Raw genomic sequence first — 21,158 nt, forward strand, 5'->3', positions numbered from 1 at the left:
GGTGGGACCTGACATTTTCCCGTCGAGGGTCCCTTAGAAAAGAAGGCACGGACCGCGGGATCTGCCGTCGCGGTACCGATGCCTTGTACCATCTGCCCCGCCAACCCCGTCATAATAACATAGATGCGTCGGGCAGAGACAGGCGAAACATTGTCTTATTGTCAAAGACGCTTAAGCATTACGTACTTATTTACTGCAAGATACTGGTATTCTACTGCTACACGCTCTTAAAAATCTCGCGGCTAGAGGGGAATTGTCGCTTTGCAGCATTGCTGTTCCAAGGAAAATTACTCAAGCTCGCCGGGCAGAAACAAAGAAGAAACACTAGGGAAACACAATCGAACGTAAGAAAGCAAATCATCTGCTCGAGGCACGGCCGATGGCGAACGTGACGATGATCACACCAGCCAGTACAGCAATCGCGCCAGGCAGAAGCAGCTCATTGGGCACACCCTGAATGACCTGTGGCTGCTCTTGGTTCTTGGCCGCATTCGCCTTGCGCTCTCTCGGGCGAAGGCTGGGCGACTCTTCCTCATCCTCGTCGTCGAAACGTCTGCGCCTGATGTGGCTCTCAGGGGGAGTGAGTGGGGCAGCAAGAGGTTGAGGCTCGGTCGTTGGCGGGATTGCCGGCTTTTCAGGATCGTGAACGAAGAGGTCGACCTTGTCTTTGCGTGCTTGACGAGCCAGCATGATAGCCTCGAGGAGATCACCATCAGTGGTGATACTTACGATGTCGCCCTCGTTATCCATGTAAGCCATTGCGAAGCCTGCGTGGCTCAGCTTGCCGTCCTCGAAGGTCGGGACGCCCCCAAGACCCTCGGCCTCGCTACCAAGCTTTTCGGCCACGACAGACAGAAGTTCAGCCAGACCGGCAGATGCTACAATCTGAAGTCTGTGCACTCTGCCACCTGGAGCCTTGAACTTGAAAGTAAAAGGATGATCTTCTGAGGCTCCAGCAAGTTGCGAGTGTTCGGGAGATTCGGGAACACCGGCGTGAGAAGCCGAGTCGGTGGGGAGGACACTATCCAGGCGGTCGATCATTCCAGGTCGGGCTTCGCTCGGTGACATCAAAGACCGTGCATCGGGTGTGTGCGGGTGATGGCTGCTCCCTTCTCCGGACATCATAGACTCCGTTTCATCTCCCATCGACATCCAGAACTTGTTCCACGCAGGACCTTCTCCATCGCCAGTCGACATACTGTTGATCTGCGTCAAGTTAGAAAGTGTACTTTGTACGGTCGGTCGTCGCGATCAATCTTACCTGGTCAAGCGTGGCGTATGTCAGCTTCAAGACATCGACCATGCCGACAATCTCGTCGCTCTCCTTGTTCATAACAGGAAGGTTGAGGTAGTGGCCATCGTGCATCTTTCGAAGGGCTTGCTGAATGCTCATGTCCGCCGGAGCAAAGTCGGGGTGGGGAGTCATGACACGGATGACACTGCAATTGGCAGGGTCGAGGCCAGCAGCAATGACACGCAGGACAACGTCCTTGGATGTGAAGATACCAGTAATCTGGCCTTGGTCCTGAACGAGAACAGCGGTGGTGTGGTTCTCCTTCATCGCCTGCGCCGCCTCCTTGACGCTGGTTCGCACAGAGACGGTGGTAGGAGGCAGGCCGTTCAGGACAGACTCGAGGGTAGGCCCAGACATCCTCGATCTGACAGCTTCGACGTATTGGATGATTTGCTGCGGCTGGCTAGAACCGAGCTCTGCCTGAACACCTTCCAGCGCATCGTATAGCTTCTTGGACGAGGCGTAAGCGCGCTCGAGCTTCTCCATCGCGTCGTAAAAGCACTTGGTAATGTCCAAAATACCAGAGATGTCGTGGTTCTCGTCCATGACCGGCAAGTGTCGGAAGCCCTTGCGCACCATCAGGTCCAGGGCATCGGTGGCGCTGGTGTCCGTCTTTGCGCAGAGAGGGTTCTTGGTCATGATTTCCGCGATTGTCACATTGTTCGCCTTGAGCCCAGCGCCAACAACCCTGAAAGCCAGATCCTTTGCCGTAAAGATACCAGCAATTCTGTCATCGTCGTCGGTGACCAAAACGCAGTCCTCGCGCTTGGCGGCCATCAATTGAGAGGCCTCGGTCACGGTCATGTTTGGCTTAATTTGGAGGGCCTGATTCGGGCGGAGGGCGAGGACGGTTCCTGGAGGGACCTTGCGGCTCTGACGAGAGCGGTTTCCGCCCGCACGTTTCTTACTAAGGTCCTTCTCGAGCTTGGTACGGAGGGCCTACAGAAAGCCAAGTCAGACGGTGTTTGTATTCCAACCCGCACTTGTGTGATCATACTTCATCTCTCTTCGATTGCTTCGCTCTTACGGCGCTGTGGCTAGTGTTGGCTTCACTCTGTGCCGATTCCAGCTTCGGTCTCGGGATATTCGACGCCAGGGACGGGCTCTCCGAGTACACGCTCTGAGGACGGCCCTTGGGCGTGCCTCTGAAGGTGCCGGTAGAAGACATGGTGGTGTTCGGAGACGCAGTGGAGTGCTGCACGAGGGGTTGTGTTGGTGCCGCGCAGGAGCAGCAGTCCAGGTGCGGGATCAATCACAAGGGCAGGGCGAAACAGCGCTGCTACCCAAGCTTTGAAACCAGGGAGTAAACATGGGGTTCCAGATGGGCTGCCTGACGTCTGCATGGTTGCCTGAGGGAAAAGCTTCTGGCGGTGGCGTCGAAGACGGCAGGTCCGGCGAGCGCGTCTGCCAAGCCGGAGTCGACCTCTGTGCGGTGGGTGGAAATTGAGAGTGGCAGCGCACGCTAGTGACCTGCAAACCGACCACTCCACCACCACCGCCGACAATACTAACCTCACAGCACTCGAGCAGCTTCAGCAGGTAGAACATACCCGCTGATCCCACTCGTCGCAAGTCGCAAAGATGGTCAAGAAGCGCGCGTCCAAGTACGACACCCCGAGCGCATCCAAATGCCAACACTTCTTCCGGGCCGACGAGGGACATGGCTAACATCTGGTTTGCAGCGGCCGCAACAAGAACGGCAGGGGCCACGTCAAGCCCGTCCGTTGCTCCAACTGCTCGAGATGCACCCCTAAGGACAAGGCCATCAAGAGATTCACCATCCGCAACATGGTCGAGTCCGCCGCCATCCGTACGTCGACCCGAATCACCCTTATGCATATGCAGCCGAAAACGAGAGTGGAGGATACAAAAGGAGTCGACGGGAAGGGAACAATGGACTGACGGTCTACACGCACAGGTGACATCTCTGACGCCTCCGTCTTCGCTGAGTACTCTGTCCCCAAGATGTACCTCAAGCTCCAGTACTGCGTCTCCTGCGCCATCCACGGCAAGATCGTCCGGTACGTTCTCAGCGAAACAGCGCGAGCGCCACTCGCAGCGCGCAAAACACATCTACTAACACACCACCAAGTGTCCGCTCCCGCGAGGGCCGCCGTAACCGCGCTCCCCCGCCCCGCGTGCGTTTCAACAAGGACGGCAAGAAGATCAACCCCCTTCAGACCGGCAAGACCGCCGGTGGCGCCTAAGCACGACGCATGACCGGAAATAGCCAAAAGACGAAGTTCATTTTCATGCATCACGGCGATTGAGGGAGTATGGGGCGTCTGTCTCTCGGTTGAGAAGAGGGCACGGGGAAAAGCTTGATTGCAGCGGATGAAATACCCCGTGCCGGCCATCTGATGCGCTCGGTAGCTGCAGATAGCTCAGAATCCAGAACACCTTGAAAGTCGACGTGTTTTGACGCCACGCTGTTCTACGCCCTCCCGCGCGATTCAGAACGAATATCCATCGCGACAATGCTTTCAACACGCCGGATCGCCACTTTCATACCAGCCCTCACGTGATGGACACCCGCACACAACTCAGTCCTCCCTCGACGACCAACGTCTTAGCACTCATGTCAAATTGCAACTACTGCCACAAACAATTCCAATGGCTTCTTGTTGTGCCGAAGATGTGCTTAAAGCAACAGACCTCCCGTCTCGAGACTAGCTCTCGTTTCACCCTCGCCTTTGCGCTTCTGTGCGGATGGCGGATTGGGCGGGAGGCGGACATCCGATTGTTTTGTTGACGTCCAGCGTGAAATTATATTATTTACCTAGGTACAATGTTGTGTGTAAAATACCATTTTTTCAGAACTGTATGAACTTTTCACAAAAGTCGCTTTATTCTCGCTTTCGATCAGTTTGGAAATTCAAAAAGGGAATAAAGACTGTACCTCACTGCACTGATCGCAGCATTTCTTTTCATCATGTCCGAGACTGGTTCATTTATGTACACGGGCTTTCTATACTTTTACAAGGACATCCATCACCGGTCCGGAATTTCTATTCGAACCCACTTTCGTGCACATCACCATCCTCCTCATCCTGCCCTGAAGCCATATTAGCTTCCGACAGCGCCAACTCCAACCTTGACGGTCTAAAGGGCCACTCAAAGAAAGCTTTCACCAGCTTCCTCCACATCTCCGGCGTCAGCATGCGCACAGAGAGATTTTTCGGATCCAACCTGCCGCCCCGTCTCGGGTCCGCGAGCTCTGGGACCTGAGGGATCAGGTCCTGTGCCGCGTTAGGCGCCAGTCGATCCAGCGCCGCGGGCAGGGGGTGCGCCGACATGAGGAACATGTTCCTCAGCATCCTTTGACACACTTTGACGCCGTCCAGCTGGGAGGCGACGTCTGGAACCGAGAGGTCTTCGGAATGTGGAGTGAAGTCGAGCAGTGTCAGGTTGTAGTTCGGCCAGAACTCGTCTGGCTTGATAAGGAGGGGCTCGTAGGATCGGCGGTCGCGATTGAGGGTAGGGGGTTGGGCTGCGCAGGAGACGTAGTCTTCGAGTATCATCTGTATGTAATATTGGGATGATTGACCGGTGTATTCCTCGACAAGCTCGTCGGTGGACGTGCCGCAGGCTAAGACCTCGGCGCGAAGCGTGGAGAGCTGCGGCGGAGAGTCAGGGTTGGCCTCGGCGACGGCGGCGTAGTTGGCTTCGAGGTTGATAAGGCGGGCGTAGAAATCCATGACGAGCATCGCGCGGGTCAGGGTCGAGGTGCCGCAGTGGAAAGCGACTACTTTCTTCTCTCTGACATTAGCTATGCATTGCGGGTAGCGAATGTGGGTTGCCAGGAATCGATCGCCCGCGGCTCCTCGGAATTCGGCCTTGTTCTCGTGACTCTTCGAGCGAGTTCGAGCTAGGATGTCTTTCAAGGCACTCGCATGAGTTCGGAAGTCCTCGATGGCTTCTTCTAGATCGGCGATACTCGTGCACGTCGTTGCCATCATTTCTCGGTACGGAGAGGAATCCCCTTCCTCGTTGTTAAAAGGCATCTCGCGGCCAGGTGGAATTTTCGTGCCATTCTCAGCCATACTGCTCCTAACCTGCTCAGCTACAATCCTATCAAGCAACGATGGACGTGATTGATTTCTGCCGGATGGCCTGTTCTCCAGCCGCTCGGTTCCTGCAACCTCCGTGACGTTTGCCCCAAGTGCGAGGCCGACGGAGAAACTCCTGTTGAAACGGGTGAGTCCGGGGAGCGCCAATGGCTTGGAAGCCTCTGGCACCCACCACAGCATGCGAACCAAGCTGTTGCCATGGATGGTCTCGTTCAATTGCGCCGCGTAAGTCATATGCTGCATGATCAGAGGGGCATAGTCCACGTGGCCAGCGATTGCTTGAATTTCGTATCTCCTCCACATATTTCCGATCAAGAGCAAATTCGTGTCGAGTTCGCGCAATTTAGGGTCGTCCCGCTCGAGAGTTGGCTGGGGGGCCAGATCTGGATCGTTCATTATTGTTTTGTAATTGTTCCAGTACTCTCGCGGGTGAGCTCCTGTCAGTTCCGTGTGCCGATACGTCGACCCGGGCTTCTCCAGAAGAGGTTTTATAAAAGGCTTGTAGTAGCGCTGTTCCGGCTCCATGAGGACGTGACGCTTAGGTTTGAGGTACTCGTGCAGTTTTGACGACCACAGGCACGCACCTGGGTGCACATCGATGATTGTGCATCCTTTGTAAGGCTCAAGCGACGGGGCCAAGTAGTTGATCAGGTCACCTACGTAAACGCATTAGTTTATCGTCGGGTGATTCACAAACATACGCGAATCGCCACTCACCACAGAGTTTCTCGCTGACGACTTCCGCTCGTCTTCCTGGATGCCTGTCATGCGATTCCTCTAATTTGGTTCGTCGTGCGGATTTGATTGACTTGTAACCACCGAAGACATCGGTCAGGGTTTGTGTAATTGGGTACCGTGGGTCAATGTATTGTTGAGGGATTTGTCGTTTCCGGGCAGGACTACACAAGCGTAAAGATGCCCTCATCAGCGTGGAGAAGAAGACGAGGTCACTTTGGGATTCAGTGTAGCGTCAGGTATCGTGGCTTGGAAATTGCAGTGCATAAATGCTCGCGACGGGGATTAAATATTACTAAAAAGGGCGTCGAAGGAGAACAAGGTGGTGGAAGCAGATGCCGCCAGACGTTCCTCAGGCTCTGCTTAGGAGAACAGCGGGCGGCCTCGTGGCAAGCAGGGATTCTCTGCGGACTCCGGGCCCGACGGCGGCTGCCGCTTGGCAACGTCGCTCCACCCCAAGCAGGCAGCGACAGCGAGGTGAAACAGCCCTGCTCACCCGCCTCGCCTTGCAATAACAACGGCGGGATCTGTCCACCAACTTCACTCAACCACAACCACTTACGTCGATAAATTCCCTTGTCTCCCACCAGGCTTTGCGCCTATTGCTAGAACACGCCCTCTCTGCTGTGGTGCTCACAGATCGGTTGGGCATCGACACAAGCTCACGAACATATTGATGCGATACCCGTGGCAATTATGGCTCTCTCGAGGCACCATGCCTCTATTACCCGACCCCTGAATGTGCAAGAAATTGTCGAACAAGCTCAAGATTTTGATTTCTCTCCCTCCCGCGATTTGCGAGCATGGCTACGCGCCGCCCGCATGCTGTTGACTGAGGCGGCCATCTGTGAGCAGGATGGCAATCTGCAGATGGCTTACCTGTACCTCTACCGCCATGCCGAGCTCATTATTGGCAAGATCCCGACTCACCCCGATGTGAAGAACCCAAAGTGCAAGGCGGATTTGAACTCGGCGCGAAAGGTCGTCCACAAGAATCTGGTCAAGCTGGAGCAATGGAAGCCGAGGATTACGCAGCAGTACCAGCGCTACAGTAAAGCAATGGAGCATCGCAATGCTGAGAAGCAGCGTATCTACGATGAGCATCGCCATGCACGTTTTTCAGAAGATCTTGGACGCAGGCCTTCGCTCCCCAACGTCGAGGCTTATCAAGATCCCGCCGAAGCCCTGGATGCATCGGAAAATAGGGACCTTGCCGTAGATTTGGCGCGGCATGAGCTTCGGCGGCGCGACATCAACAGACAAACGACCAGGCAAGCTGGTGTCTCGCCTGGCACTGTTGCTTCACGACGACAAGGCCTTGTGATGGACCCCGAGGAGCCATGCCAGGTCACCGATCAGCCGGTACCTGAACCTGACGGGATATCTGAAGGTATCAGAGAGGCTGGCAGCTACCTTTACCAACGCGAGCAGCAATACCGTCAAAGCAGAACGCACGACTCTGCCGACCAACAGCGGTTTCAATATCCGACAGTCCCTGCAAAGGAAGGTACAATGCAATGGAATTCGGCACCGTTGCAACCCCGCAACTCGCAGATTCCTCACGACCTGCCACCTACTATACCAGCAAAGGACGGATCTCACGACGCTGCGCCGCCAGTACCTGCAAAGCACACCGAGCAAACAGCTTCAAGTGCTCCTCCCAAAAACCAGGCATCGAAGGTGACCTTCAAACCAAACGCTTTCACGGAAGGAGGTGTTCCACTGCGCACAGTCTTTCTCCCGCCAACCTTGCGAACTACCTTCCTCAACCTTGCTCACGCGAACACGCTGCGCAATCTAGAGACCTGCGGCATTCTGTGCGGCACCGTGATATCGAATGCTCTTTTCATCAGCCATCTGGTGATTCCGGATCAACAAAGCACAAGTGATACTTGCGACACCACGGAGGAAGGCGACAATGAGTTGTTCGACTTCTGCGACGGCAACGACCTGCTCGTCTGTGGCTGGATACATACGCACCCGTCGCAATCCTGCTTCCTCTCCTCCCGCGATCTACACACCAGTTCTGGTTACCAAGTCATGCTCCCAGAAGCGATCGCAATCGTTTGCGCGCCGCGCTCAAATCCAGACTGGGGTATTTTCAGGCTGACTGATCCACCGGGTCTGCCAGCCGTGCTCAACTGCCAGCAGAAAGGGCTCTTCCATCCGCATAGCGAGACAAATCTCTACACGGATGCGCTGAGGCCAGGGCACGTTATCGAGGGCCCAGGGCTCAAGTTTCAGACCGTCGATCTGAGGAAAGCTTAAGCGATGCAGGGATGCGAAAAGGATAAGGCGTGCCGTTGCTCGAAATTCCGATGCTGTATGTACATATGCGTCGTGGCAATAGAGGAGCACAAGTATACTTCCATGGCGCTAGTCTGATGCCATGAAGATCTGTCAAATGATGTGCATATATCTCATCAGTAGGTTCAAATGGCAGAAAGGTACCTGTTGCGGGGCCCGCAATAAACGTGAGCAACCCCGGACCCTGAGACGTCACCGTGCAGCGGGCTGGACTCCCTTGGGCCACTCACGGCCGGCGGCTTGGAGAGCACCGCCTGAAGAAACGGCAGCTCTCATTTACCTTCTATTCAACTTCACCACCGCCCACGCTTTCCCACAAATACACATTACCGCCCCTTCTACACTGAGTTGCATCTGCCCCGTCATTCCGGTCTCGCTGTTCCCCGCAATATCTCGCAAGCTTCTCACGCGCCCCTCAATCGCAACCCCACCAAGAAAGAAGAGCTCTCTTCTATCGAGACGCGCCCAGACACCGTCTAGGGGTATCCGTACCGCAAACTCACGCCAAAATACCACCATGTCCAACGCGCCAACCCTCATCAACCTCCCTCCGCCGCCGTCGGACCCTGTGACTCCGTCGGACATCCCGTAAGTCCCTCCATCCCACACGTACCTCGCTCCAACGCTCACAGCTAACCACCCAGGTCCCGAAGCGGCACGCCCAACTCCACGGCAACCTCGATGTCCGAACTGTCCACTGTCGCAATCAAAGACGGTCACCGAGGCCACCTTCCCCACCACCACACCCAAGCACCGTCAGGCCTCAGCCACCAGCTCGATGCCGAGCGTGCCGACCGCATCTCGCGCCTCGCAGGCCTCGAGCGCGTCACCACCGCCCGCAATCCCACCCCTATCGGCCAGCTCACGCCAGGTGCCGCTGCGCCCGCTCAGCCTCCGCATAGCTACTTCGACGCCCAAGGCAACCCCGTCATGGGCCGCGAGCGTAGCACCGTCGGCAGCGCGTCTGCAACCGGCAGTGTAGGCGGCCGCACGACCTGGGCAGGCAGCGAAGCTGGCGACGCCGACAAGATGAGCGAAAGCCAGGACATGGACATGGACGCCTCGTCGGTGGGCGGGATGTCCGAGGAAGGCACAGGCAGCCTGGTCGGCTTCGGCGAGAGCGGCGCCCGCACGCCTGCCCGCCAGAGCGTCATCAGCAACCCCGGCGCTGGCTCTGTTAAGGCTACCACCCCGACCGCCCGCGACGCCCGCATGATCGACGGCATGACTTACGACCGCGATGTCATCGACACGACTGCTGCCCAGAGGCCCGTGAGCGGGACTGCGACGGAGCAGGCGGAACGCATCATGCGCGACAACATGGATACGACGAGTAACGACCGCATGCGCGGGGGTGGTAGTGCGCGAGCGGGCGACCTGGGGAAGTTCGAGTTTGAGAAGTAGAAGGAGAGATTCGTGATCACGGCGATCGCTTTTCGTTTTACTCTCTGCTTGTTCGGATTATGGTTGCTGCGCTGGGTTGCTGCTGCTGAGTTCTGGGCTCATTCGGTGTTTCTGTGAGGGCTGTTTTCTCTTCTTTGTTTTGATGACGAGCACAGTTTACGATGATACCAACTGAAAAAGAACATCTTTTGGACCATGGCAGGTTCCAGGTCAACAGTGCAGATGATCATCTTATCTGACAAGAGCTAGAAGCAAGGTAAGGGCAAGCTCACCAGACAATATGGAGATGGAGGAACCGAACAACGAGGAAGGAGACAGAGACATGTTCCACAAGCTGAGTATATTCCATCCCACCGCCCCAAGCCCAAGAACATCTAATTTCATTCATTCATCGCGTTCGTAAATCATCAGTCAATTCCAAATATCCCTCGCGCAGGACACAGCTCAGTATTATATCACCGCTCTCTCCTTCCCTCCCTTCCTCCCGAAAATTCTCTCCCAAACACCCTTCTTCCTCTCCTCACCCCCTGCTCCAGCTGCTGCTCCAACAACAGGCCACCCCTCCTCCAGCGCCTTGCGATTCGCCTCTTCGGCCGCTTCGATATCCCATGGAACCGCCCACTTGTGCATCGGGATCTCGCCGAGCTTCGTACTGCCCGTTTGCGCGGAAGCTATACTGTAGAGAGTCGTGGGACGGGGCGCTTGGGTGCGCGAGGGTTTGTGGTTTAGAGCTGGTAGGGGAGCTGATGGTTTGTGGCCCAGCCGGGGTTTGGGTTTGCTGAGTGAGGCGCTGGAGACGTGGTGACGTGGTTGGATTGGTCTTACGTCCTGGTTGGGTGGAGGGAGAGGGAGAGGGTCGGAAGGGAAGTAGGGCGGCGGTGGTGGGGAGGTCGGGCGGAGAGCTGAGTTAGATGATTGGTGTATGAGCGATTGGTAAGACTGAGTCCGGGAGCGTTGCCTTTTGATCTCAGATGGCCGAACGAGTGCTATTTGTGAGGGCACGGAAGAGTTTTCGATGAAGACTCGAGCGAGGGTTGGGTGGTTCCGGGGCTTGAAATTCTTTGACGAGGAGCGATGGCGCGGATTGACCTGCTTTCTGCGTGGCTGGGCCGGAGCAGTGGATGTCAAGGGTTTGGAGAGGATCCGGTGGTAAAGCTGGCGAAGAGTCGTGATGCTCTGGGTCCGCGATTGTTCGGAGAGTTCAGTCAGTGATTGATAGTCCAGAACGACTTTTTCGCGCTTGTCGCAGTTGAGAAAAGAGGTGAAAACGGAGATGAGGCCGGTGTTAAACTTGACCAAGATCTCAGCGAGGGAGTTCTGTGCGGTGGCTGAGATGCTGGTCAGCTACTTCTGCTCGTGGGTTTGCCGCGGGCTCTTAGCATATACCGTCTCCTACTGCGAAACGCTCAACGTCGCAGTGCCTGCTTGCTTCCTGGTACTCACGGCCAATGTCGTGCATGCCTCTGCGCAGACTACGAGACAGTCGTAGCTCGTCGTCTTGATTCCGCTTGCTTGCCTGGGACCATACCGCTCCCTTCCTCTTCGAATTCTTCAGCTTCTGCAGGACCTCGAGACCGTTCGCAAACGACGTGATGATAGTGAGAATGCTGCTGGAGACATTCGCCGGCGCCATGTCGGTGGTCGCTATTCTATCGCGGTCTGTTGCGCTCAGACGCTCAATAACAAAACGCGTCGAGAACTATAGACATGACAGACGCACTGGACGACACCGCGTAGGCACAGCCTCACGGGCGAACATCGAAGGCTGGATCATCGAGCGGCACGCAAGACGAGCCTTGAGACTCTAATCTTACGGCACAAGCGAAGTATAGGCGCCGCCCCACCCTCGCTTGTTGTACAGGCAGCATCACACGAGACTGAAACACCAATCGAAGCTTGGCGGGCGCATACGGAGACTCATCAGTCGAGCAGTGGATTGGTCGACTCGTGCTCGTGCTTGGGCTCGCGCCTTTGCTTGTAGCATCTTGCCCGTCGCGTGAAGACGGGGCATTAGCCTCCAAATGGGAAGGAATGGTGTCTGCAGCAAGTGCTAGGTAGACTCTCCAAAAGTGCATATCATAAGGTAAAGTCTCTTGAGGGTAGGAACTTCTCGTGCTTAGCAACCACTTTCCTCAATACCCGACCGCTCATCGTCTTGCTTCCATCTCACACCCTCCAACGCCGATCACATGAAGGGAAGATGTCATCAACGACTACTGAAAGAAGCTCATTTGATCGCACTGCTTTCACCGCGGGTAAGTACTGGCGCCTTATTGTCCGATCGCCCACTGACAAAACCGAGGGCTTCGGCTGCTAAGTGAATGTATCGATCAATCTCCAACTTTCAAAGATGTGCCCCGACCTGTAGAGATGGTCGCAAGCGGTGGCTTCGTTTCGGTTATGTAAGGCAATAGCGATGTGTTGACTGCAGGGAGACTCATCAAGTATGACAGGTTTTTCAACAACAGAAGCTCTTCACAAGACCTCGACTACTTCCTCAACAGTGCCTCTTTCGGCAATAAATATGAAGGCATCAGAGCAGAGATGCAGCGACTTATTGGCATCACCGCCAGGACCCTCAAGTACGACATCCGGTGGGCAAATGACGAAGTTCGAGCTTTCTTGTCTCTCCTCAACAGACCAGACCGCCTATTTGCGCAGTCGAAGGCGCAGAATATCGTCCTGTACGGAGATGGTATACTCGTGGTGTATGCTGTGCAAATGGAGTGGGCGCTTTGTCGAAAGATGAAGCGCTTACAGATGGAAAACCAGGTGCCGCGACGGGAAGATTGGAGCGACTGTGTTGCGATCGCGAAGTTCCTCCTTGATAAGGCTGGCCACGTACTGAGCCCGAGACTGTTCAAACAGTTCGATGATACCTCTCGCGAACCCCCAGTCTTCACGAAGACCATAGTCGCATTGAAGCATCATGTGTCAAGAATTCATCAGCGAGATGCATTTCCCAAGATCGGTTGGGTCTACAGGACTTCTTCAAATTCGCTAGAGTACAAGTGGCTCGACAGCGACGGAACTCAAATTGATGCTTCCATCAACCCAGACCGAACCGGAACTCGTCAGGTCGTTCGAATTGAGGAAAGGCAAATCGGATGGTACAACTTCGACAAAAGTGCTTGGGAAACCCCACCGGAGACTTCAGAGGCCTCAAGAAGGGACAGTAGTGATGACGACGACGACGACGACGACGACGACGACGATGATGATGACTGAAGAAACAAGGCCATGGCGAGACGGTGGAGCCAAATTGAAGTTATGGCAGCATAGAAGACGACCTGACTACAGGGCAGTGTTATCGGGAGTTGACGGGCAAGGGTTGTGAACGAAATATCGAAGCCTTCGTTCCACCCCAACTCTTGTGTGCTTTCCAATTATTTAGACTCGAGTGTCTGTTGGGCCGGGTGAGAGCGTCGACATAATGTCATAGCATCACTTGACCTTTCTTACGCGACTCAGACCGCTCAATAACATTTTGCACAAGTCATGACAACTAGAGCGCTACATTTCGGCGTGTTCAAATCAGGATCCTGCTTTTCTATGTTGTGGTGACGCGCTCGGCGACGCGCGGAAATCCCCCGCTCTCGAGGAAAGTAAAGGGGTTGTAGAGGCCCGCTTCTTGGCAGCTGAGTGCTCGGCCTTGTTATGCATAAGCTACCTCACCATCATAACCTTCGGCGTCAAGTTATTGACTTGCTTCTCCCACGTGCTTGCGAATTCTGGCTCATTCACTGATATCCTGATCTGTTCGCAACTCAGTAGTGATTTGCAAATGCGCTCTGTGATCCGACATCAGACAATGTCGCCTGCCGGAGACGGTCTGAAAATACCGCCGGGGCATATTAGCTATGCACACGCAAGACCTCGCCATCTGGATCCGCCTCTCTCTAGCGGAGTGACTCTACCAAAACCTTTACCAAGTCCCAGGCAATTCCAAGATGACCCCAACCTATTATGGCATCGCTACGACGGCATAGCTTTGCTCCGACAGTGTCCACAGTTCACTCAAAACGACTGTCCTATAGCCTCGTTGTATCGCCTCTGCGAGTTCATCTGCGCGGACGAATCGAATCAAGTTATGCTCGAGACAGACTATTTCTGGTTCCGCGATTCTTGGAGCCTTTGCTCGATTCCTGACCCCTGCGACGATAACACCGAGCGATATGCCATTCTCGCAAGTCTGGTCGAGAGCCTGGTATACGCGTTCAATTACCGGCTGAGCCTGGGACTGCGCCGTAGTGACACTGCCGATGCCCAAAGCGAGAGTTGTCCGCCCTGGGTTTCGAAAGTGCCTGCATTACGCGACCTACTTCGTTTGAAGCGGGACAACGAATTCGATTTCGAGAGCGACGAATTTGTGACTTCGACGGCAGCTGACCCTTTCTCAAAACGGAATATCGTAGCAAATGCTGGGAACCTATTTTCCTTCTAAGTGGCTCGCTCAGGATAGTGCAAGGCCCTCAGTGGTGTACGAAGGAATCTACTTCATACTTCGTTCCTCCTGTCTCTCCTTGAAATACTAATTAACTTCGACTCATCGTCTTCTTTACCTATTACTTACAATGCGCCTGTTACCTGTAGGCGCAATTACGCACCGACAAACGTCAGCTTCAACATTCCAGCCGGAACACGTCGGGCATGAAGATGTTCCTGTTGTCTAGATGCCGCCAGTGCGCAAGTCGCTATGCGACTGGTAAAGCCGGAATTGTGGCTGTTACTGGTCAGACGACCGCGTACTAACATAATCGTATGTGCATTAGAACTTCTTCGCATAGCATCAATCGTCACTCGGCTTTCGTAGCGCCATATGATCAATAGCGGCAGGGCCTTGTCCTGTCAGACCTCGTTTACGATGGCCAACGAAAAATCGCTCCCATTCGGTCGTTGGTGTTTTGAAGCCACCTCGCCAGTGCCATTCGAAAGTCGACCATGGTGAAGCTCAAACCTTCTGCGGTGTTCAATTGGCTGCTTTGCAGCATTCTTTGATATATTTACGCGTTATACATGCCATTTCACGGCCTTATTATCGTACACTACGCATGTGTTCAACCAGCTCAACCTTGGTTCGAGCCGATCCAAGCATTAGGTCTGTACGTAGTCAGCTGCCCACCCAGCAACAAACCCTCAATAACGTGTTTAACTCACCTCCTGAATAACATCTCAATCACGGCCCAGCCCCTTCCTTCGTCATCCCTCTGTTTCTTAATCCAGCCCGCCAATTCCGCCCTCAACTTCTCCTCCGGCTTGCCCAGAACGTCAATGCCTCGTTCCTCGCAAGCAATCACTAACTCATTACTGCTCAATCCAGTCGGTCCTCCCGACTGTACAAGTAGTAAATCGTCCAGCGCAAGATACTGCACGCGCGCCCCAACGCTCCGCCTCAACAACCCAGCCGGCGGCGCAAGCTGCACCCGGTCCCAAACTCGACTGTGCTGGTTCAGCACGCACGACAAATGCATCAGCTGCACCGGCGTCATATTCTTCAACACCTCTTTCACATTCTCGGCTTCCGTCATGCGCCACTTCCCTCCTTCAACAGCCACCTGCCCAGCCTGAGGCTCCTCCACTCCCGACCGGAAACTCCACCTCCTTCTCTCCTCGCTCTTCTCCCGCATCCCGTTCACCTGCTTCGGGATCCGGCACGTCCCAGGCACTCTGTTTGGGATGAACGGCACCAGCAACGGCAGCCACTCACCCAGCAGCAGCACCAGCAGCCCAAACAGCGGCAATTTCCCAATGTCCCGTGCGTTGCGCTCCAGCTGCTGAAACTCCGCGCGCGTCACCACACCCTTGCGCGCAGCTTCATCGCGGAAATTGCGCCAGCGGTTCGAGGCGCTGACGGGCGATGCGAGGTCCGGTTTGCGCGCGTTGAGCTCGGCTGCCACGCGCTTTTTCAGCGCCGAGGCGGCTTTGTGGTTGTTCCAGACGGCCTTGAGCCCGTCCTTGTAGAAGCCTCCGTACGCGCGGCCGAGGCGGTAGAGGTAGATGAGGGTCGAGAGGTCGCCGCGCGAGGGCAGGTCGAGGGGCGGGGGGAGCGTGGAGGTCGGCGGGTTGAGGGCTGCGGATTGCGTGGCGGTTTGGCGGCGGGACGGGCTGAGGGTGATTTGGGGAGGGGGAGGGGTCGGTTTCGTGGCTTTCGTGCGGGCGGAGGATTTGGTGAAGGTGTAGGGGCGCGAGTAGGCGGGTTGGTGGCGGAGGACTATGGTGGTGAGCTTGGAGGATGCATGTTGGGTGCGCGGGAGGCACGAGACAGCTTGGAAACAGCTGCTCGGGTAGCGTGTGGTCATCTCATGTGAGGTCTGGAGGATGTAATGCAAAGTATAGAAAGTGAATCAAAGGAGTGGATGGAGGTTAGCGAAACATTTGTGACATGCACGTTTCGAGATCTGGGAATAAGCTTTTGCGGGAGTGAGATCGCCAGGGACCGGATTCACGTCACCATTTGCGCTGTGCGCATCGGATCCGGAATCCTGGGAGACAACTCTTGATCAGATTTTTGGGAAAGCGCTACTTTTGACGGGAAGATGACGGTATCCAGTCATATCATTCAGTCTGTACTCTTTCCACATTATTACATGGCAACTTCGTCAGAGAGTTCATGTAGGATGGGGTTTGGGAAGTTTGGGACAGAGTGTCTCATCGATCAAGCAGTTCATGGTCGTAAACTTACCAGGTATAATGACTGGATATCGATTTTGACCAGGCAAGGCCTAGTCTACATCAGTCAGCTATAGCTATTCATCGATGTAGCCCAAGTGTCCAATCAAAGTAACTTGCTCACAAGGACGGTGACATGTTCCGGATCAGTTACGAACAGATCACAGCAAACATGTCTAGATGCCGTAAGGTCAGATCGCTTTTGTAGCGGACAACGTCGTCATCTTGATATCAAATAAGACGTTTCTCGAAGAGGCTACTCGGCAATGTTATTGTAATAGCTGCAAAGGATGCCATGGGTTGTCGTTGCGCTGTTCGTGCTACCCCAACCCTAACCCTTGAGGTCGCCACGCACATGTCAGCACCGCGCCGTTTCTCCAGACCAAAGGGCGCGCGCCAAGCAGAGAGCGATCCGTGAAACGTGGGGCGGCGCATTCTGGCTTTATCACAAGGGCCGCCTATCCGAGATAGGAAGCCATTGGCGGCGCTGTCGGAACGTCGAAGGCGACATATCGCGTGCGTAGTCATCTCCATTGCCTGTCTGCACTTCTCTTACACCACCATCTTCACTGTGCCACTAGCAAGTCGCGTTGGCATTGGTATCAAGCGGTATTTTGGTCTTTGAAAAGCTATCTCCATTGGATCCACGAACCTAGTCCTTGGCCAAGCGACACATTCACATTTCCCCAAATGGCGCAAGCCCTGGAAGAGGCCAACGTCGGCCTCAACGAGACCTTCAAGGACCTCCTCTCCGGCGCCGTCGGCGGCATTGCCCAGGTTCTCATCGGCCAGCCTTTCGACATCGTCAAAGTCCGCCTGCAAACCACCTCAGACTACAAGGGCGCCGCCGACTGTGCTACCAAGATCCTCAAAAACGAAGGCCCCGCCGCTTTCTATAAGGGCACTCTTACGCCTCTCATCGGCATCGGAGCTTGCGTCTCTGTCCAGTTCGGCGCGTACAACTATGCCCGCCGCGCTTTCGAGGCCCGTAACAATGCCGCTGGTGGCAAGCCAATGAGCTACGCTCAGTACTACTGCGCAGGCGCTTTCGCTGGTCTGGCCAACACCGTTCTCTCCTCCCCCATCGAGCACATTCGAATCCGCTTGCAGACGCAGCCCCACGGCGCCGGAAGGCTGTACGCCGGCCCGCTGGATTGCATCGCCAAACTCTCCAAATCCCCCAGTGTCGCTCGCGGCCTGTACCGCGGCACGTCCGTGACACTACTCCGTGAGGCGCAGGCGTACGGCTGCTGGTTCCTGGCTTTCGAGTACCTGATGAATGCGGACGCCGCGCGGGCGGGCGTGGCGCGCACCGAAATTCCGACGTGGAAGGTTGCTTTCTATGGCGCTATGGCTGGCGAGGCGCTATGGTTGAGCTCGTATCCCTTTGACGTTGTCAAGTCGAAGATGCAGACTGACGGCTTCGGCGAGAAGCAGAAGTATAAGACTATGAGGGATGCGTTCGCGCAGACGTTCAGGAAGGAGGGCTTAGGTGGCTTCTGGAGGGGTGTTGGCCCGACGCTGCTCAGGGCTGCGCCGGTCAGTGGTGGTACTTTTGCGACGGTCGAGTTGACTATGAAGCTGCTGAGTTGAGATAGGAAAAGATGAAGGGGATAGAGGCGGCGGGTGATGAGAAAGTTAGCCAGGGAGATTAAATCTATTTGACTCTACATCGGCGAATGGATCATTTACGCAGCGAACGCGGAAGAAGGACAAGGAAAACATAGAATGCGTTGGAAACAGCAATGCGGGATCAGTGTGGACTACAGTTATGGTCAAGTATGTGTGCAATTTGTCTCGAGAACTTCACTTTGCACAGACAAAATAAACCCTAAGACCGTTAAGATACTGAAATATAAAGAAACCAGTACACTTTTCAAGAGACTATACTCCAATGTGGTGTCTAGAGAATATTCCTTTAGCTACCACGCCTAATCAGCTCGTCAGATCATGACACTTCAGATCCAGCCCAAACTGTTGACCTTCTTCACTCCGTCGAGCCAGATGTTCGCCATCTTCTTGAAACCCTGGTCGTTGGGGTGAAGAGAATCGCTGAGATCCGAGGCAGCATTCAGAGTGCTCATGTCGACCACGCTGACTCTCTTGCCAGCGTTGGCACGCTGGCTCACCACACCTGCAAGGACAGTATCAGCATCGGCTTTCCCAACTGCAACATGGCACTTCAGAAGAAGAGGAAGAGGTCGGTGAGCTTACTTTGCACCCTCGAATTGAATGCCTGGATGTTCTTCTGCGTGTTCGCGCTCTGTGCCGGAATGATCTTGGCCACCACCACCGCCGCCTGCGGCCACGCAGCAACAACCTTATCGATCAAGCTCCCAAGTCTGACGTAAGCAGTCTCCGACCCGTACGTGTTACAGTCATTAGTGCCAGCGTGCACGAGGACAACATTGGGCGCGATCCCGGCGTTCTTGACGTTCGTCACGGCGCCGGAGATCTGGTCGATCGTCCATCCGGGGTGGCCTTCGTTGTCTTTGTCGGACATCGTGCCGCTGCGCACTGTACCGACATAGTCTACGGAGGCACCGGCGGATTGCAGCGAGCTGAGTAGGAACTGGCGATAGCTGTTGCTTGAGGAGCTGCCGATTCCGTACTAGAAGAGCGTTAGATACGAAATTTTGGAAACTTGCTGATCTATTTCATACGGTGATGCTGTCCCCGAGCGGCAGGATAGTGAGCTTTTTGCCGGATAGGGTGGTCTGGCGGGCTTCATGTTGGGTCGGTGCAGCGAGCGCCGAAGCCGCTGTGCATAGGGCTATGAGGCTGGAGAAGAAACGCATGTTGACCTTGGGTTCCTTTGACCTGTTCACTAAGACCGAGAGTAGGGCAAGTTTTTAGCCGAGTTTAGGGTTGGTATAAGACGGCCGAGTTCCCGAGAGCAGACGAACGCACCTTCTTATGCGCCTGCGCCTGTTACCTCGTCCAACTTCAAATAACCGGACTGGGGAGTTTCACTCCACATACTATCCAGCTTGGCGTTTGTTTATTCCAGAGGCTTGACTAAAGCAGACGTCTCGGCGGCCATTACGTTTCTTGTAAAGCAAATAATAGCGCGTGCTCTCCACCTTCCGAAGGTTCAGCGATGCAACAATCGCTGTGTCGCCAAGAAGAGCAGACGATGTGCTCCGGGCTTGAAACAAACAATCCTCCGCTCGGTTAGGCACTAAGAAACAGCGTGGCTTGAGCGGATCCGGTCAATTGGCGGAAGTGTACTTAGCGCTGAGGGGAAGCTCATACTTTCGAAACGACGGTTACATTGTTTGAAGCACTGCGCTTGGCGGGGATTTAGGAAGTTATACGGCTTATTGACGGAGGGTGTGAGACCTGGAACATAGCCTGAAAGCTCGGTGATTGTCGTCCGGACTGTTTCTCGCTATGTGTTCCTAGGTTACATTCGGGGATTGACAAAGGGTGCAGGCGCTAAGATGTACGGACAATTGACCTGCGGAATGCTGACACCCAGATGATTCGCCATGTAGTCGTGACAGAGAACAAGACGAGAGTATGGCGGTAGCCAACCATGAGTGATTAATCAGAGTGCTGGTCCGGCTATCGAAGTCGACGCGACGCTCGTAGCCTCCGCCGTGGCGACTCGGGCGGATGATCTCTTCACGTTGGTGCTCAGACGACTGCTGCCATGCGCAAAATGTCATGAGCCGTCTTGCATTCAACAGATGCCAATTTCAGCTTCTGGTCAAGCTTTCGCTCAAATTCTGAACCATTTATTCAAGGCCCGCCGTCTGCTCCCCTCCTTCCCTTGCCTCCACTGCCAACTCCCCGCATACCCACAGCATACTGCACATGCCTATCCCATCCCTCCAGCCTCTCGTAGGGACTCCTCAGCCAAGCATCCAGCTCGTGCAAAAGCAATCTCGCATCCTCTCTTCCCAGGAAATCTTTCAACAGCTCTTCCGCTTGCCCGTCCGCACCTTTGGGGTCGTGCGTCTTGAGCACCGCGACCAGGTACTCGATCAGAAACTCACGGTTCGCTCCTGCGGGGCGCCGGTCGAGGAAGGAAAAGACGCGTAAGTCGCGGCGGAGGAAGATCCGGGCGCGAGTTTGCAGGGCGGATGAGGCTGCGAAGGAGGCGGGCGTGAAGTTCTGGTATTGCGAGATGCGATTTGCTCCGATGTGCAGGGAGGGAGTTTGTCGCGAGTATACTTCGCGGCGCCGTGCTAGGGACGGATCCTCGTGGTTGCGCGCGGTGCTGCTGCTGGGGCCGGCGGCTGGATGGCCGCCCCAGGGAACGTCGTTGCGCCTACGTCTTGCAGCCGCATGCGGACGAGCATCCAGTCGCTGAGTGGAATGAGTTTTCCGAGCGGCCTGTTGCTCGACGGTGTAGATCTTGTAATCATGCGGGGCGCGCCAGTCGTAGTGCACCTCTTTCAGTTCTGCTTTGCACAGCGGACATGTCGTATGCTCTTGCAGCCATTGTACCAGGCATAAGAAGTCGAAGCTCAGGTGGTTGCAGGGCGCTGCCACGGCGCGCTCTTGGATCGCCTCGAGGCAGATAGTGCAGGGCTCGGGCCCTGCATCGTTGCGTTTGCGTTTCAAGGCGGCGGCGGCCGCGGCGCCTCTTATTCGAAAGTCATCCACGGGCGGCGGTTGCGTGTTGTTCAGCCCATCATTCTCTTTGGTGTCCATCCACTGTGAGGCATGCT

At 55.2% G+C, this 21,158-nt stretch overlaps 11 protein-coding genes across 11 annotated transcripts; 5 read left to right on the forward strand and 6 right to left on the reverse strand.

Annotated features, from left to right (window-relative positions):
• Window positions 1–150: 150 nt before the first annotated feature.
• Window positions 151–2,568, reverse strand: WHR41_04443 (uncharacterized protein). The gene is made up of 3 exons (XM_069373049.1): window positions 2,292–2,568; window positions 1,262–2,233; window positions 151–1,206 (listed from the first exon to the last, which is right to left on the reverse strand). Exons 1-3 carry the CDS (start codon window positions 2,460–2,462, stop codon window positions 358–360), a joined length of 1,992 nt encoding a protein of 663 aa, XP_069230256.1. The 5' UTR covers window positions 2,463–2,568; the 3' UTR covers window positions 151–357.
• A 258-nt stretch (window positions 2,569–2,826) lies between these two features.
• rps-26 (40S ribosomal protein eS26) lies at window positions 2,827–4,099 on the forward strand. Its single transcript, XM_069373050.1, has 4 exons — window positions 2,827–2,898; window positions 2,977–3,104; window positions 3,213–3,315; window positions 3,387–4,099. Exons 1-4 carry the CDS (start codon window positions 2,876–2,878, stop codon window positions 3,499–3,501), a joined length of 369 nt encoding a protein of 122 aa, XP_069230260.1. The 5' UTR covers window positions 2,827–2,875; the 3' UTR covers window positions 3,502–4,099.
• A 203-nt stretch (window positions 4,100–4,302) lies between these two features.
• On the reverse strand, window positions 4,303–6,295 carry WHR41_04445 (uncharacterized protein; the record flags this gene model as incomplete). The annotated part of the gene is made up of 2 exons (XM_069373051.1): window positions 6,082–6,295; window positions 4,303–6,020 (listed from the first exon to the last, which is right to left on the reverse strand). The coding sequence occupies exons 1-2, from the start codon at window positions 6,287–6,289 to the stop codon at window positions 4,303–4,305; spliced, it is 1,926 nt and encodes a 641-aa protein (XP_069230261.1). The 5' UTR covers window positions 6,290–6,295.
• Window positions 6,296–6,795: 500 nt separating this feature from the next.
• Window positions 6,796–8,367, forward strand: WHR41_04446 (uncharacterized protein; the record flags this gene model as incomplete). The annotated part of the gene is made up of 1 exon (XM_069373052.1): window positions 6,796–8,367. One exon carries the CDS (start codon window positions 6,796–6,798, stop codon window positions 8,365–8,367), a length of 1,572 nt encoding a protein of 523 aa, XP_069230258.1.
• A 304-nt stretch (window positions 8,368–8,671) lies between these two features.
• On the forward strand, window positions 8,672–9,810 carry WHR41_04447 (uncharacterized protein; the record flags this gene model as incomplete). Its single annotated transcript, XM_069373053.1, has 2 exons — window positions 8,672–8,994; window positions 9,051–9,810. The coding sequence occupies exons 1-2, from the start codon at window positions 8,924–8,926 to the stop codon at window positions 9,808–9,810; spliced, it is 831 nt and encodes a 276-aa protein (XP_069230259.1). The 5' UTR covers window positions 8,672–8,923.
• Window positions 9,811–10,260: 450 nt separating this feature from the next.
• On the reverse strand, window positions 10,261–11,628 carry WHR41_04448 (uncharacterized protein; the record flags this gene model as incomplete). Its single annotated transcript, XM_069373054.1, has 2 exons — window positions 11,197–11,628; window positions 10,261–11,138 (listed from the first exon to the last, which is right to left on the reverse strand). The coding sequence occupies exons 1-2, from the start codon at window positions 11,441–11,443 to the stop codon at window positions 10,261–10,263; spliced, it is 1,125 nt and encodes a 374-aa protein (XP_069230262.1). The 5' UTR covers window positions 11,444–11,628.
• A 552-nt stretch (window positions 11,629–12,180) lies between these two features.
• Window positions 12,181–13,038, forward strand: WHR41_04449 (uncharacterized protein; the record flags this gene model as incomplete). The annotated part of the gene is made up of 2 exons (XM_069373055.1): window positions 12,181–12,212; window positions 12,264–13,038. The coding sequence occupies 2 exons, from the start codon at window positions 12,181–12,183 to the stop codon at window positions 13,036–13,038; spliced, it is 807 nt and encodes a 268-aa protein (XP_069230263.1).
• Window positions 13,039–14,709: 1,671 nt separating this feature from the next.
• WHR41_04450 (uncharacterized protein) lies at window positions 14,710–16,193 on the reverse strand. The gene is made up of 2 exons (XM_069373056.1): window positions 14,968–16,193; window positions 14,710–14,910 (listed from the first exon to the last, which is right to left on the reverse strand). The coding sequence occupies exons 1-2, from the start codon at window positions 16,107–16,109 to the stop codon at window positions 14,877–14,879; spliced, it is 1,176 nt and encodes a 391-aa protein (XP_069230382.1). The 5' UTR covers window positions 16,110–16,193; the 3' UTR covers window positions 14,710–14,876.
• A 976-nt stretch (window positions 16,194–17,169) lies between these two features.
• On the forward strand, window positions 17,170–18,072 carry WHR41_04451 (uncharacterized protein; the record flags this gene model as incomplete). Its single annotated transcript, XM_069373057.1, has 1 exon — window positions 17,170–18,072. The coding sequence occupies one exon, from the start codon at window positions 17,170–17,172 to the stop codon at window positions 18,070–18,072; it is 903 nt and encodes a 300-aa protein (XP_069230381.1).
• Window positions 18,073–18,437: 365 nt separating this feature from the next.
• Window positions 18,438–19,277, reverse strand: WHR41_04452 (uncharacterized protein; the record flags this gene model as incomplete). Its single annotated transcript, XM_069373058.1, has 3 exons — window positions 18,438–18,613; window positions 18,694–19,090; window positions 19,143–19,277. 3 exons carry the CDS (start codon window positions 19,275–19,277, stop codon window positions 18,438–18,440), a joined length of 708 nt encoding a protein of 235 aa, XP_069230384.1.
• Window positions 19,278–20,223: 946 nt separating this feature from the next.
• Window positions 20,224–21,141, reverse strand: WHR41_04453 (uncharacterized protein; the record flags this gene model as incomplete). The annotated part of the gene is made up of 1 exon (XM_069373059.1): window positions 20,224–21,141. The coding sequence occupies one exon, from the start codon at window positions 21,139–21,141 to the stop codon at window positions 20,224–20,226; it is 918 nt and encodes a 305-aa protein (XP_069230383.1).
• Between the last annotated feature and the right edge of the window lie 17 nt (window positions 21,142–21,158).

This window comes from Cladosporium halotolerans (genome assembly GCF_011745625.1).
Source record: "Cladosporium halotolerans strain TM138-S3 chromosome Unknown Sca11, whole genome shotgun sequence".
Lineage (NCBI taxonomy): Eukaryota > Fungi > Ascomycota > Dothideomycetes > Cladosporiales > Cladosporiaceae > Cladosporium > Cladosporium halotolerans.